This window comes from Aquila chrysaetos, chromosome 11, assembly GCF_900496995.4.
Source record: "Aquila chrysaetos chrysaetos chromosome 11, bAquChr1.4, whole genome shotgun sequence".
NCBI classification, from domain to species: Eukaryota; Metazoa; Chordata; class Aves; order Accipitriformes; family Accipitridae; genus Aquila; species Aquila chrysaetos.
This window is the reverse complement of record NC_044014.1, coordinates 21,650,236-21,662,954: the sequence shown is the minus strand read 5'-3', so window position 1 is coordinate 21,662,954 and position 12,719 is coordinate 21,650,236. Positions and strand designations below refer to the sequence as shown.

The window sequence follows — 12,719 nt, the reverse complement described above, 5'->3', positions numbered from 1 at the left end:
AATTCTCCTTTGTCATCTTCCCCCTGTCCCAAAAGCCTTGTGAAAAATATTTTTCTCCCTGTACTGTGGATGTTCTCTTCTCTGTAATTATTATTTTCATTACGCAGAAAAAAGTGTTTTGCTGTAATTTCTCCCAATGGCTGCAAAAAGCAAACGTATGCCCAAGTGAAGCAATAAAAATGGAAAATGAAAACTTATTTTTTTTCCCAATGGAGGTAAACTGTGAAACAGAAATTTGGAAAATGTAACTTCAGTGAGTTATCTTGTTCCAGTGGGAAACAACCTATATCTCTGCTAATCCCTGAAAATGTGAAGTTAATAATTTGACTGATTCTGGGTAATTCAAAGATAGGAATTGTCTGAGTTATGAATCCAAATGCCATTCCCAAAACAGAGTTAAATTGTGTTCCTTTCGCTTTCTGAACTCTAAGTTTTCCTGAACAGCCAAGACTGCTACGAAATTACCTTAAAATCAAAGAAAAAAAGGCAAACTAAAAACCCCAAAGAACTCTTCCCCCTGCCCCCGCCCAATCCCTCAAAACCCTACAAAGCAAAGCAATGCCTCTCTCCAAGATCACCACACAGTCGCTGGGCTCTGGATGGCAGAGTCTGGAAGAACACCATGCACTGAGGCATGTCAGGCTGCACTTTCATGTCTACCCAACAGTAAATCAAAATCCATTGACTGCTGTCAGCACACCTGTACAGGAGTCACCTTGAACCTGCCTGGGCTGGGTCGATCGGAGCTGTGGGCTTGCTCCTGGGGCTGCCGGGCTCCTCCAGCTCTGCACAGCCAGAGCTCCAGGCTCTCCATGCTGCCAGTCACTCCTAGCACTGACTCGATCTCCCCATTCTTCAGCCACAAAGTAAGTGTGTGCATGTGTGTGTAGGCTCATATATACTTATGTGTACACACATGTATATTTATACACTTCCTCCCCACCAAAAGCCTAACTCACAAGGAGCCAATTCTCCACCGAGGGATTGCTACTGGAAAAGTCAACCAATCAATAAATAACCTTGTTCTTTTCTGTGCTAGCTTTCTCCATGAAATACAGGCCTGTGATATCCTTTATTTTATTAATTTTTTTTTTTTAAACAGCAGAAGGATGTCTAGTAATTTTCTTGTTTCGCCTTCAATATTCTTCAGCTTTAGTTAATTTCACAGGCCAGGGAACAGAGATGATCCTATTCTTCCACTGAATCTGGCTCAATAGGACTCTTTCCACCCTATTTCCCAGATGTACGTTTGATTTTTCTAATGTTCTCCCCGATACAATAATCCTTCAGCTCGCTCTGTTTTACATTGCCTCTTTTGAGCCCCTCATCCTCCCTGCAAGCAGAGCTGGAAGGCAAGGAACTGAGGATCCCTGTTCAGAGCCAGCCCCCTGGCTGTTTCTTGACCATGCAGGATAACAGGAGCTCTGTTGTGCTCTGCACCCATAGAAACGTACCAACCGAGGGAGTGAAAGGCAGTGGATAGATTCATATTATACAATGTTAGTGCTATCAAAATACAGCTGGGCCTAAAGAGCCTATTCAGAAGCGCTAGATCGTGCTTAAAAAGTAAATAAGGTGTCTCAAGCACAGCTGCCTTGAAAATGCAGCTTAGTGAAACAGTTAAGGCCACTTTAAAAAGTAGCATAGGAAGCTGAGTTTGTTCCCTTAGTTTCCTTATGCACCAAAAGAAAAATGGAAAAGACTAAACTTTAAATACCGAAGCTGTATGTTTAGTCAATAACTAGACAAATGCCATAATGGTATTTTGCCATAAGCCAGAATGATGCAACTTCTTCGCCCTAGATTATGCAAATTAGGGCTACTTTTAAAGTCTGTTATTAGGTGTGAAAGTCACGCAGGCAAACAAGCCCAGCACAAGGGCCTCTGCACCACTCCTACCCCAGAAAAGCACTTTATGGCCCCTACTGCTGTAACTCTACAACACCTTCCCCTGAGAACAAAGGTGATATAAATGTATGGACTCTGGCCAGAGAAGGGCCACAGAGGGGAGAAAGATGCTGTCATCTCTGCTCAGTCCTCATGTTTCAAAGTGCCACTGCAGAAAGCCAGATCTGGAGGTGCAACAGCCCAAAGCAGCAGCACTCAATTCTTACAGAGTTGTCCCCCCAGAATAACAAGATAGAGACAACCATAATGGTGCCAGGCTCTCACTGGGAAATTTTAAGAGCTCTGAACTAAGCTATTGCAAGTGACCATGGGGCAGCACATAGACATCTCTGGGGCTCTGAAAGGCATAAATTCCCTGCTTCCTCCCAAGAGGAATCTACTCCTGACCTATGTTTGGCCAATAGACTTTATCAAGGCAGGAGATACTCTCTGCCTACATATAGGATATGACCAAGAAATGTGTCGACCAAGAAATGTCTTTGCGCAGAATCCTACAGAAACTTTATTCTCCATTAACTTTGCTATAATTTGTTTCTTCATCACCTGCACATTTCATGATTTCTCTCATTAATCACTTAACTCTATTATTAAATCTGAGAAGCATTTTTATGAAGTTGAGTAGGAAGGATAATTACTGTTGTAGAACAACTACGGCATATTAAATTCAAAATGAGCAGTCCCCCAGAACCCACAAAGAACCCAACCTTTGACTTCAACACATGTACCCAGAAAAAAAAGGCTAAGAACGTGTATGGCTGAAAAAGGTCTCATATACTACTGTGGCCGGCCAGCTTCTTCCTCAGTCTGCTCAAATCATCACAGTGGAGACATTGCTGTTGACCTTTTGGGGCAATACTTTTAAATAGATGCCACAGCAAACATTTTAGCTCATTTTGAAATCTCTCGTTCTTGTGACAAATTTTTAGCCTTAGGGTAATGTGAAAAGAGACAAGCTTGCAAAAAAATAAAAGAGAAAAAAAAAAGATGGGGTGGTTGGGAGGGAAGAGCATTGCTGCTGCTAACAGAGAAGTGACATGCCAGTATGTTTGTGACACCTTACCTTATCCCCTGGCTGTGGTCTCATAAGAGAGACTTGATCATAGCCTCGTCGAACCAAAGCCCACAGTGCATCAAGTTTGCCCTGGAATAAAAAAAATTAAAAAAAAAAAAAGAAAAAAAAAAGAGACATGACCAAGAATTTGGGGAAAACAGCATGAGATTAAACTGATTAAATTACAGGTGAGTTGATCCAGCCTTTCTGTATTAAACTGTCTGCAGAAATGTTACTCCTGTGCCCTTGCCCTCTGTATACTGCTTATCTGGACAGCCAGAAAAGAGACCTCAACAGGGTATCATGTACCCAATATGCAACCTGCTTGAAACTCTCTGAGAATGACTGTAGTTTAACATGAACAACTCCTCTAAGAGGCACAATTTTTGTTATGTTAACAAAAGGCAGAACAACACAAGTACTGTACTGATGGGAGGCGAGCTGGAGCATGGATAAACAGCCCCAGGACTACCTACCTAGGTGGGCTTTAAAATTCACAGGTACTTTCCAGACAATAAATTCAAGTGCTGCTAAACTGATCTGTGAGCATGGTGGGGAGGGGGGACCCAATCCCACAAAACACTGGTTTGGGACATGGCCACAGCTGTCTGGGATGAGCATGGTTTGCTGCTCCCTTGGCCTGTGCTAGCCCTCCAGCTTCCTTCTCTGCAAGCGGAGATAATAGCTCTGCCCTGCCTCAAGGGTTATGTGAGGATACATACATTAAAAGACAGGGAGACACCAGATATTATAATGACACTGGAGAAATGGGGATGAAAGTGTGGAGAGACTGAACAACTTGCCCAAAATCAAACATTACATCTTGTGGCTGAACTAGAGAGGAATAAAGCTGAATCCCAACCCAAGGCCTTAGCCACAGTGCTGTCAGAGCAAGGATGGTGCACTTGATCTGATCCTCTTTGCATGCTGGCTTGAAATGGCACAAAACAGCATCCACGCTCCCTAAGAGTTGAGCTATCTGCTGTTGCAATCCAGGCTATGCAAAAGTACCTGAAAAGAAGGCATGAGCCAAGGGAGGGAAAATCTCTGCTCATGCCCTCCAAGACCTTCTGCTCTTCCTCAAAAACTATGGCAACACAGTGCCAGCTGAAATGCACGTTCCAAGAAATTGGCAAAGTTGAGGGTAACTGGCCATTTTTCTAAATAGGCTCTCCCAGCTCTGCCATAAGAAAGGCTGTGCTATGGAACTGGGATGTAGTAACATGCATGACATAAGAAGACTTGGTGAAACTGAGGGGCAGACACATTACCTTGATAGGAGTGTACCATTTCCGCTGGGAAGGTGGTTTTCTTACATGGGGCTTTTTCGGCTTGGGTTCCCATGGCTCATACTCCTGTTCTGGCAACTTAATAATAGCATTTTTGGGCTTCTCCAATTTTGCTCCTTCCTCTGTTGACCCCTTGTCTCCCCATCGCACCTGAAGTCAGGAGAGCACACTGTAAGTAGAGACACTTCAGTAGTCCCCACCAGCAAGTGGTTTTCACAGACATTAATCTAGTTTCCATCAGATGACCCAATGCCACCAGACATGAAGCTGAATTTATGAAGACACCAAACTCCTACTGTAATCAGAAATACAAATTTAAGAGTCAAACAGTCTCATTCAAAAGCTGCTTGAACTACTAGCCTTTGCACCTTCCAGTAACCTAATGTGGTGCGGGAATTCACAGCATCCAGGGCAGATTAACCCATTTCCAAGTGAAACCTGAAGCACTCTGCCCAGCTCTGCTAGGACACAGATGTAATACACCTCCCATTGCCTCACACACAGAGCAGGCAGCAGCACCAGCTGAAGGCAGGCAGTCCTTACAGCTAGCCCTAAGCAGCTAGTGTTGTTCAGCTCAAAAGTGAAAAAAGGGTCAGTGGACAAGTATGTGAATGGTTTAAGAACATCGGCCCTCAAACTTGTGTAGTTATTACTAAAAACAGCTCTTCCAAAGATGACCTTGCACAGTCACAAGAGAGGTCAGTAACTTTATCTTCACATACCATACACTACTTATTTCAAGCTGAAATTCTGATTTTCTTGTCTGACTTACCTCAAAGAGAAATGTGACCCTGCATTTAAGGGCAATATATGATCCATAGGGATACTCAGCATCAAGGATAAAATTCTCCTGAAGAAAATGGTTAAGGATATTAAGATGCAATAATTCAACTGCAGAGTTGCAGGGTCTTGCTGAGAAGCTATTGCTTTCATTCTGTTAGCCATAGTTTGGTCCATATCCTTGGATGGCTTACATTAGCCCACCTCCCTCAGCTACCAGTTAAATCTAGTGGGAGTTTCTGGTGTGACATCCCTAAAAGTCATCATTAGGCCCTCAGCTGATACAGATGAGTGACAATTCCCTGCCTTATATTATCCGTGGTTAGGAATATTGAATTGATTTCACTAACATGGTTATTTACAGAAGTTTGTAGCTGATCACAGCATTATCCACTGACTCCCTGGAATGTACATGCCATAGGACAGCACACGGCAAATTTCTTTCACAGTAACACCTCACTTTACACATCAAGACTGGCCTGTGCACAAATGCCAGGGCAGGATTTAATTCATTGGCCAATTTCAACACAGATGTGGTTTTGTGCATTAGGAGTTAATGCTTAACTGAAAAAAACGAACCAAACAAGCAAATCCCACCAAAACCAAAAATCAAGCCAACAGACCCAAAAGAAAAAGAAAAGAAAAGAAAAAAAGAGGAAAAAAAAGAAAAACTGCTGGTTTAGATTCCCCAAACAAACTGCTTCCAGCCAGCCAGGCACAGCGGTGATGGTCACCCTCAAATACTCAAAACCAGTGTAACTCTGCCAGAGACAAGAGAACTGGACCCAACTGCACCGAAGGGTTTGATTCAGTAAATTAAAACTTCTTTTGGTGCTTATCCGATTTCTTAACGTGCAAATTTTCTATGGCTCATAATGCTAGATTCATTTAATTATTCATGCAAATGATGGCAGCTTGACGTCTGTTACTTGGACAGCAGATGCAATCAGGTGGACAAGCCCTAATTAGATCCCAGTCTCTAGTCCATCAAGATAGCTTTTTAAAAAGCAAAGAAAAACATATTGCTACAACTTATAATTAAATGCATTGATTTTTACAATACTAAAGAACAAGCCAAATACCTCCATCCTCTTAATCCCACCAACACCTCGACCTCCATAATAAGATGCATCCACGGTTGGCCACTTTTTCTTTGGCAATCCATCTTCATCATCTGATTCCTATGGGAAAGACAGGGAGATATTACCGCTGTTCTCACATAAACAGCATAAACTATGGAAAAGAACTGAACGTCCTATGGTCCAATCCTTGGGTATCTGGCTTTGTGCGTTATACTTACTTGCTGACAAAAAACAAAAGTCTCTTGTCTCTGCAGCTGCAATTTTAACTAGAAGAGCCAAAGAGGATTGCCTATTCCTCTCTCCAGACAGCTTTTATTTAGTCAAACATGCACTGAGCTTCAAAATCACAACTGACTTGTAAGGGAAGGCAAAGTGGAGATGAATTGTACATTATACTGGCTTGCCACTATGCCATGCAGAAAATGCAGCAATCAGTTAGCCCAAAGAAATCATGTATTAATTGAGCTTTTAGAACTTAATGTCACCTAACAGGGGAAAAAAGCTACCACTGTGAGTTTTCTAACATGTGCATCAGACCCTTTTCTCATGGCAGCTGTAACTAGTTATTCTATGCTGCTTGATTCTTTGTAGAGTCTGGCTCAAGCTGTACAGTTTGGAACCAGGACTCAGACTGGAGCACCTCCAAATTGTCAGGAAACTCAGATCCAGAGTTTTTGACCTGCGGTTATAAAGACTACAGATTCTTTTTCTGGAACGTGGGAGAGTCTGAATCAGGGTTTTACTTCAGGTTCATTGTTCTGTTCTTGCTTAACTAAAAGCTGGCAAATGTTTCTGGTGCGACAACCCTGGGAACACATCTCCAGCTCTATCATCTTGAGCTGATAAAAGTCACTGGGATTTCTCAGACTCCCTACTATTACGCTGAGTCAAGGCAGCTGGAAGTCACACTATGACACTATCTAAGTACACACATAACTGAGGAAAGAGCCCAACAAGCTCCTACAATACCATCTTCATTCCTCACACTCTTTAATAAAGACAAATAACTACATCTCATGCTTATATGCAGATGTGCATACTGCTCTTGGACTGGCCATGCACAGTGCTCTCTGCTAATTTTCATCAGTATGTTTCTAGAAACACTACCTGGACTTAATTTTTACTAAAAAACCCAAAAAAATTTAAAAAAAATCAAGTGAAATCCCAATACTAGAGAAGGACACAAATTGTTGTCAGATTACTAGGTAACATTTTCTCAAAATTGCCCTACGTGTTGCTATTGGAATGTAAAAGGAATTGAGAGTCCAAAAGCCAATAATAGCTTTTAAAAAACATGCTTTAATTTTTGTTTGTTCATATTTAACTCTTGGGTTATGCCTTGGAGAAATGTATTCCCATCAGTTATTCAGTGACATCTGATCCCTCAGCTATAGTTCATGGGTCAGTTCCTCCAACAAATTCTTTAGTATGGTCAGGCAAGACTAGAGTTGACATTGCCCTTAACTAGTAAGGGTGTTTGGATTTGGGGGTTTTTTTTGTTTGTTTTGGGTTTTTGGTTGGGTTTTTTGTTGTTGTTTTGTTTTTACCCTAAGTCAGGGAAATAAATATACAAGGAAGGCACTGTGGTTTGGTGTTGGGTTTTGTTGTTGTTTTGTTTTGGGTTTTTTTTGTGGTTTGTTGGGTTTTTTTTGGTTTTGGGGTTTTTTGGGGGTTTTTTTTTTGTTTTTTTTAAGAGTATAACAAATACACAAACAAATTTTATCCCATTTTGTACCACATCTAAAACAGTACCCAGTGAACTACATGAGCAGTTTTAATTCATTTATATTTGATTTTATTATGAACTTGAGTACTATATAAAATATCCTGCCTCTTCCATGGGATGTAACACAGATTTCAAGTCTTCGTGTCTAACAGTCCTTATTGCTGGCAAGCCTGACAGTAGCAGGACACAGTGATGGATGACACTTTTCCAGCTGATAAAGAACTTACACCAAGTATTCCCTACGCTGAACACATAGCAAAGCAACACCAAGAGCTACCACATACCTTTTGAAAAGTAATGCAAATCTAATGCTTGTGGTTTTGAACAAGTTTTAGATAACTATATTCAGTTTAATAGCAGCAATACCAGACTACATCAGCTAAAGAGCAGGTCACCATACCTAGGGAGGCTAGTGCTAAGTATAACGAACCAACAATCCGTACTGGATAAAGACAAGGCCAAGTAAAGGGATGGATAACATCTGTATTCTGTGTTATTCCTGGACTCTTACGTCAGCTCACAGTCTCTTTGATTGCAGTTAAAATCTCTGCTGATTAGAATAATCACAAAGCATCTGGGAACTCTGCTGCAGGGGTGCGATGATCTCTGCAATCTCCTTCAAACACAGCATGGCTGCAATTGCATGCTTCATGACAACACTAATCACCCTAAAACCAGCATGATTTTTGGTGCTTATGCTAAAGTTAAATTGTCACAGTGCTGCTGCCCAGGACAAGCAACAAGATCACATACACAGTAATAGTGGCCTCTGGCAACCTCAAAACAGCAGCTGTGGTTGCCTCCTGATATTCATGCCAAATTACAGCAAGTTAGCAGCAAACTGTAAGCTTCTCTTGTGGGTTAGGCAAGTATTTTTCCACCATTTAACTGTCTATGCCTAGGAAAGAAACAAAGGCAGGCATGAGTTGTCTCTGGAGTTACTTTTATTTATTACTATTATTTTCATGAAATTAGTACAGTGAAACTAAGCTGAGGTCAGGATCAGTGAGGTAAGGGTCAGTGTGTTACTGTCCCAAAAAAAGCTAAACACAACCCTGCCTCAAACAGCTCACAATCTAAATGGAGAAAGGCTAAATGTCCTCCCAAAGGTCACTCTGTTATCAGAGCCACAGCCAGGGCAGGCTCTTGTCTCCCTCTCCTGTAGCAAAGCCACAAAAATGTGGCCTTCACTGTCCTTTCTTTCAGCTGCCAGACTTTGTTCCTTACTGCCAATCTGGGCCAAACTCCTGCTGAGAACAGCGGCAGCTTTACTGGAGGAGGGACAGCTTTCAGCACAGCTTGAGAAGTGAAGATTTGCCTACACGCCTGTTTGATGTGCAGCAGAAAGAACAAAATACCATAAGAACTGTTGCTCTGTGGACTTCTGAGTTATGCAACTATTTTCTCTGTGGATGGAAATAATCTTGCTGTATCTATATAAAGAGGCCAGAAGGCAGAAATAACTGTCCTGACCCAAGAGACTTCCTCTCACAGCCTTCAAGGTGTCATTAAGACACCTACAGGGCTGAAGTTCCTGGGCAGCACGATACACTACAGTGGCTGCAGACAGTGCAACAGCTCAAAAATAGCATACTTACAGGCTCTGGAGGCGGTGGTGGTGGCGGCTCTTTGATCACCTGGAATATATAAACAATGGGAAAAATCTGAGATAATGGTAGGCTTCATCCATCTCAATGCTATGTCCTCTCTGCTTTCTTGCTCGTATCACAGATGGGTTGCCCAGCTCCATTCCCCCATATTCAGTCCTCTCACTAGCCCCACTGCTTTTCAGTGGGCATAAAATAAATGCAGATGAGAAGCTAAATCCATCACATTAAACTATCTGATTAGTCAAGAAGTGCCCTATTAAGTGACTCATAATACAGCTCCACATTCTGGTAATCCTGCCTTAAAAATGTCATATAATTACCAAGCTAGTGCAAAATACTCACTCAGAATCTGCAGCTCCTCTGAATAAAAAAGAAAGCCTAACTCTTGTCTTTAAAAAGGACTGTAACAGCTTATGCATATATTAGTAAATCAGTTCCATTACACTTTTCTGCAGCAAGTTTCAAATCTTGCTCTAAGGACGTCTTGATCCCTACAGAAACTTTGGACATGTCCACGAGCTCACTTAAATTTCTCATTCAATGTCAAAATCACATAGGCCTTGCAACGTTCAAAAACCCAGACCAGAGTGACTTCAACAAGCACTTTAAGCAATTTGTTGAATCAGGGCCTTTACAAACCTGGCAGCATTTTTCTTAAACAAAGTTAACCACCCACTCCAACACTGCTTTCACAGAGAAGAGATGAAACAAGTCAAAAGAATAAAAACCTGTACTTACCACCGTGCAGCAAAGGGGCCAGAACCACCACAGAAGAGCCAGAGCCAGCAGCAGAAAGAGAATCAGGAGAGCAATGAAAAGGATGGTCCCAGTCAGCTGCAAACAAGATGATTACTTCTGAGTTACCTGCGCATGTCACAAACAAGGCGGGAGCCCTGAAGTTACACATTAAGACTGGGCAAAATGAGCCAGGTTTCCCTCACTATGAGGTCTCAGGTAGATTGTGCAGTCAATCACGATTATCATTAGGATCACATCTGTGACAAATCTGTATTTGAAGTCATGATTCAGGGAAGTACCTCCTGTTTGTGGTATGTATAATTTATGCATAAATTTATGGTATGTTTATAGCCCACTAGATTAAAGGGTGTTAAACTTGTATACAAACCATTCCCAAATCTGTGCTGACAAGTCCCTTAATACTGTCAGAGAAGCATTGCAAACTACATGACCACAGACTCTCAGGTGTGCAGAGTAACCTTTCATCACTAGAGATGCAGAATATGCAAATGCTGATATTCAAAGAATGGGAATATTGGAGCTAAGAGCTTACGGGTAACTGTTCACATGTCAACATCACGGAACAGAGCACAAGTTACTTGCTCAGCCTCATCAGCTCCCAAGCCTGCTTGTATTGCCTCTTGCCTCAAACTGCACGCACAATCCCAGCCTGAGTGATTATGCAAACTAGTCCTTAAAGCTGCTGGTTCTTGGTATGCTTCCTCAGGCTGGTTTGACTATTTTTAATAAGACGCTGTAACCATGATCTTAAGCATTTCTGATTCTTATATTCCATCTATTTCTCTGCAGAGAACAGTGGGACTCTGGGGCTGGATAGCTAAGGGTCTACATTCAAAATCAAAGTTAAATTTTCTTTAAAATTACTAGAATCCATAAAACTTCAAGTGTTAACACTTGAAATTAGCTTTTTGGAGCAGCCAGGCAACCAAAGAGAATCACAGCTCTGATTTTCCTGGAATCTTAATGGATTCTTTGCACTCGGAGTATTTCACGTCAGTGTGTTCAGAAGAGGTATTAACTCTGTGTATTGCTCTGATGACTACAGGAAAGCAGGTGGTCTTATGCTGCTTGGCCCCTGCGGAACATATAGAACACATGGCTTTTTGGAAATCAAACATTTGTTGCAGATGGGCAGTGACATGCTGGGACATGCCGTTTCCTTAGACTGCACTGGGCTCTGGGATGAGGTTAAGATTAGCTCCAGTGCTCCAGCCATTTCTTTTATACTGCAAAAAGAAACCTCTTCAGTGGTAGATTTTCTGATTTTGAGAAGAGGTTCAATTCACCAGCAATGGAGGTACCAAAGAACAGGCAAAACCTGGCAGCAAACTAGAGGAGAGCCTGGGACTAGGAAGATGTGAAAAGAACTTGAAGAAAGGTCTGTGAATCAGGCTGAGGGAATAGGAGCTAGCTAGAGAGGAAGCTGTAAGATATTTTCAAAGGATAGGTGGGAGGATAAATGGAAAGAAAGCAAATTCCAAAGAAGATTTATGGAGGATAAAGTCCGTGAGATTCACCTTATTAAATCTGAAACTACTTGCTGAATTCCCATGACACCAGAAACTGATGCTTAGCCCCTTCTTACAACCCAAGTTCCCTTCACTGTTCCAAGTGGGTTTGTTTTCCCCTTGGACAATGAAAAGGCTGAGGGTGGAAAAGAAAGTACCAGCCGGTAAGAGCTTTGCAAAGTCTAGGTCTGATCCAGAGTGGCTGACTTGGGTGGCACCTAGTTCTTTCTCAGACCAAATCCTAGAGCTGACAGGAGTGACATGTCCAAGACAGACTAACACAACCACAGCTCCTACTCCATGCTTTTAGGCAGGTAGCCCAGTATCCCATATCTCTCTGTGACAGCATCATTGTGCCTCCACTGTTCTGTGGCTTCTTGTTATAGATACAACAAGCCAACCTGTTTTGGGATACACTATTTAGCTCACCTCATTCATTTGGTCAGGGAGCAGCTGAAAGCCAAGGTGGGGTGCTGCAACATGTGCCAGACCCCCTGCTCAAAGGAGTCCTGTTAGAAGACACACTACCCAGCTGCAGTTCAGTGCTGCAGCCCTCCTCTCTGGCCTTCCTATGGCCCCATGTAGCACTAACGCATCTGGAAAGCGGACACTTTAGAGACACGAATTCCCAGTGAAGTCAGTTTGCTGAGAAAAGGATGAATAAAAGCCAAGCATAACTTTCAGAGGTATTGCTGCACTCCTTAAAAACAAATCCAAGCACAGCACCAATGCAGTGCATGAGCCACAGATGCACATACCACTGCTACTGTTACTCCAAACACACATTACCTCCTTGTTTTGTAGCCTTTGTTCCCAGGCGTTGCTTTTCCCATGCCAAGTGCTCATATAAATTGCCAAGACATTTGCCAGCAGCAGCTCGGGAGCTGCTGGCAGCAAGAAGCTAAAGAGTCCTCTTTTAATGATTAAATATACAAAGCATCATAGTGAAGCTGGACTTTGAAAAGGAAATAGCAGACTTCATGCAGCTGAACAGAAATAAGCACAG

The 12,719-nt window shown here is 42.2% G+C and overlaps 1 protein-coding gene across 1 annotated transcript in view; it reads right to left on the bottom strand.

Moving 5' to 3' along the window:
- The window catches only part of ANTXRL (ANTXR like), a 63,531-nt gene that overhangs the window by 20,288 nt on the left and 30,524 nt on the right, over positions 1–12,719 (bottom strand). The window contains exons 13-17 of the mRNA XM_030030880.2: positions 10,185–10,280; positions 9,435–9,473; positions 6,111–6,209; positions 4,231–4,398; positions 2,969–3,049 (exon numbers count right to left, since the gene is read on the bottom strand). Of these exons, the coding sequence (XP_029886740.1) occupies positions 2,969–3,049; positions 4,231–4,398; positions 6,111–6,209; positions 9,435–9,473; positions 10,185–10,280 (483 nt within the window). The remainder of the gene's footprint in view (positions 1–2,968; positions 3,050–4,230; positions 4,399–6,110; positions 6,210–9,434; positions 9,474–10,184; positions 10,281–12,719) is intronic.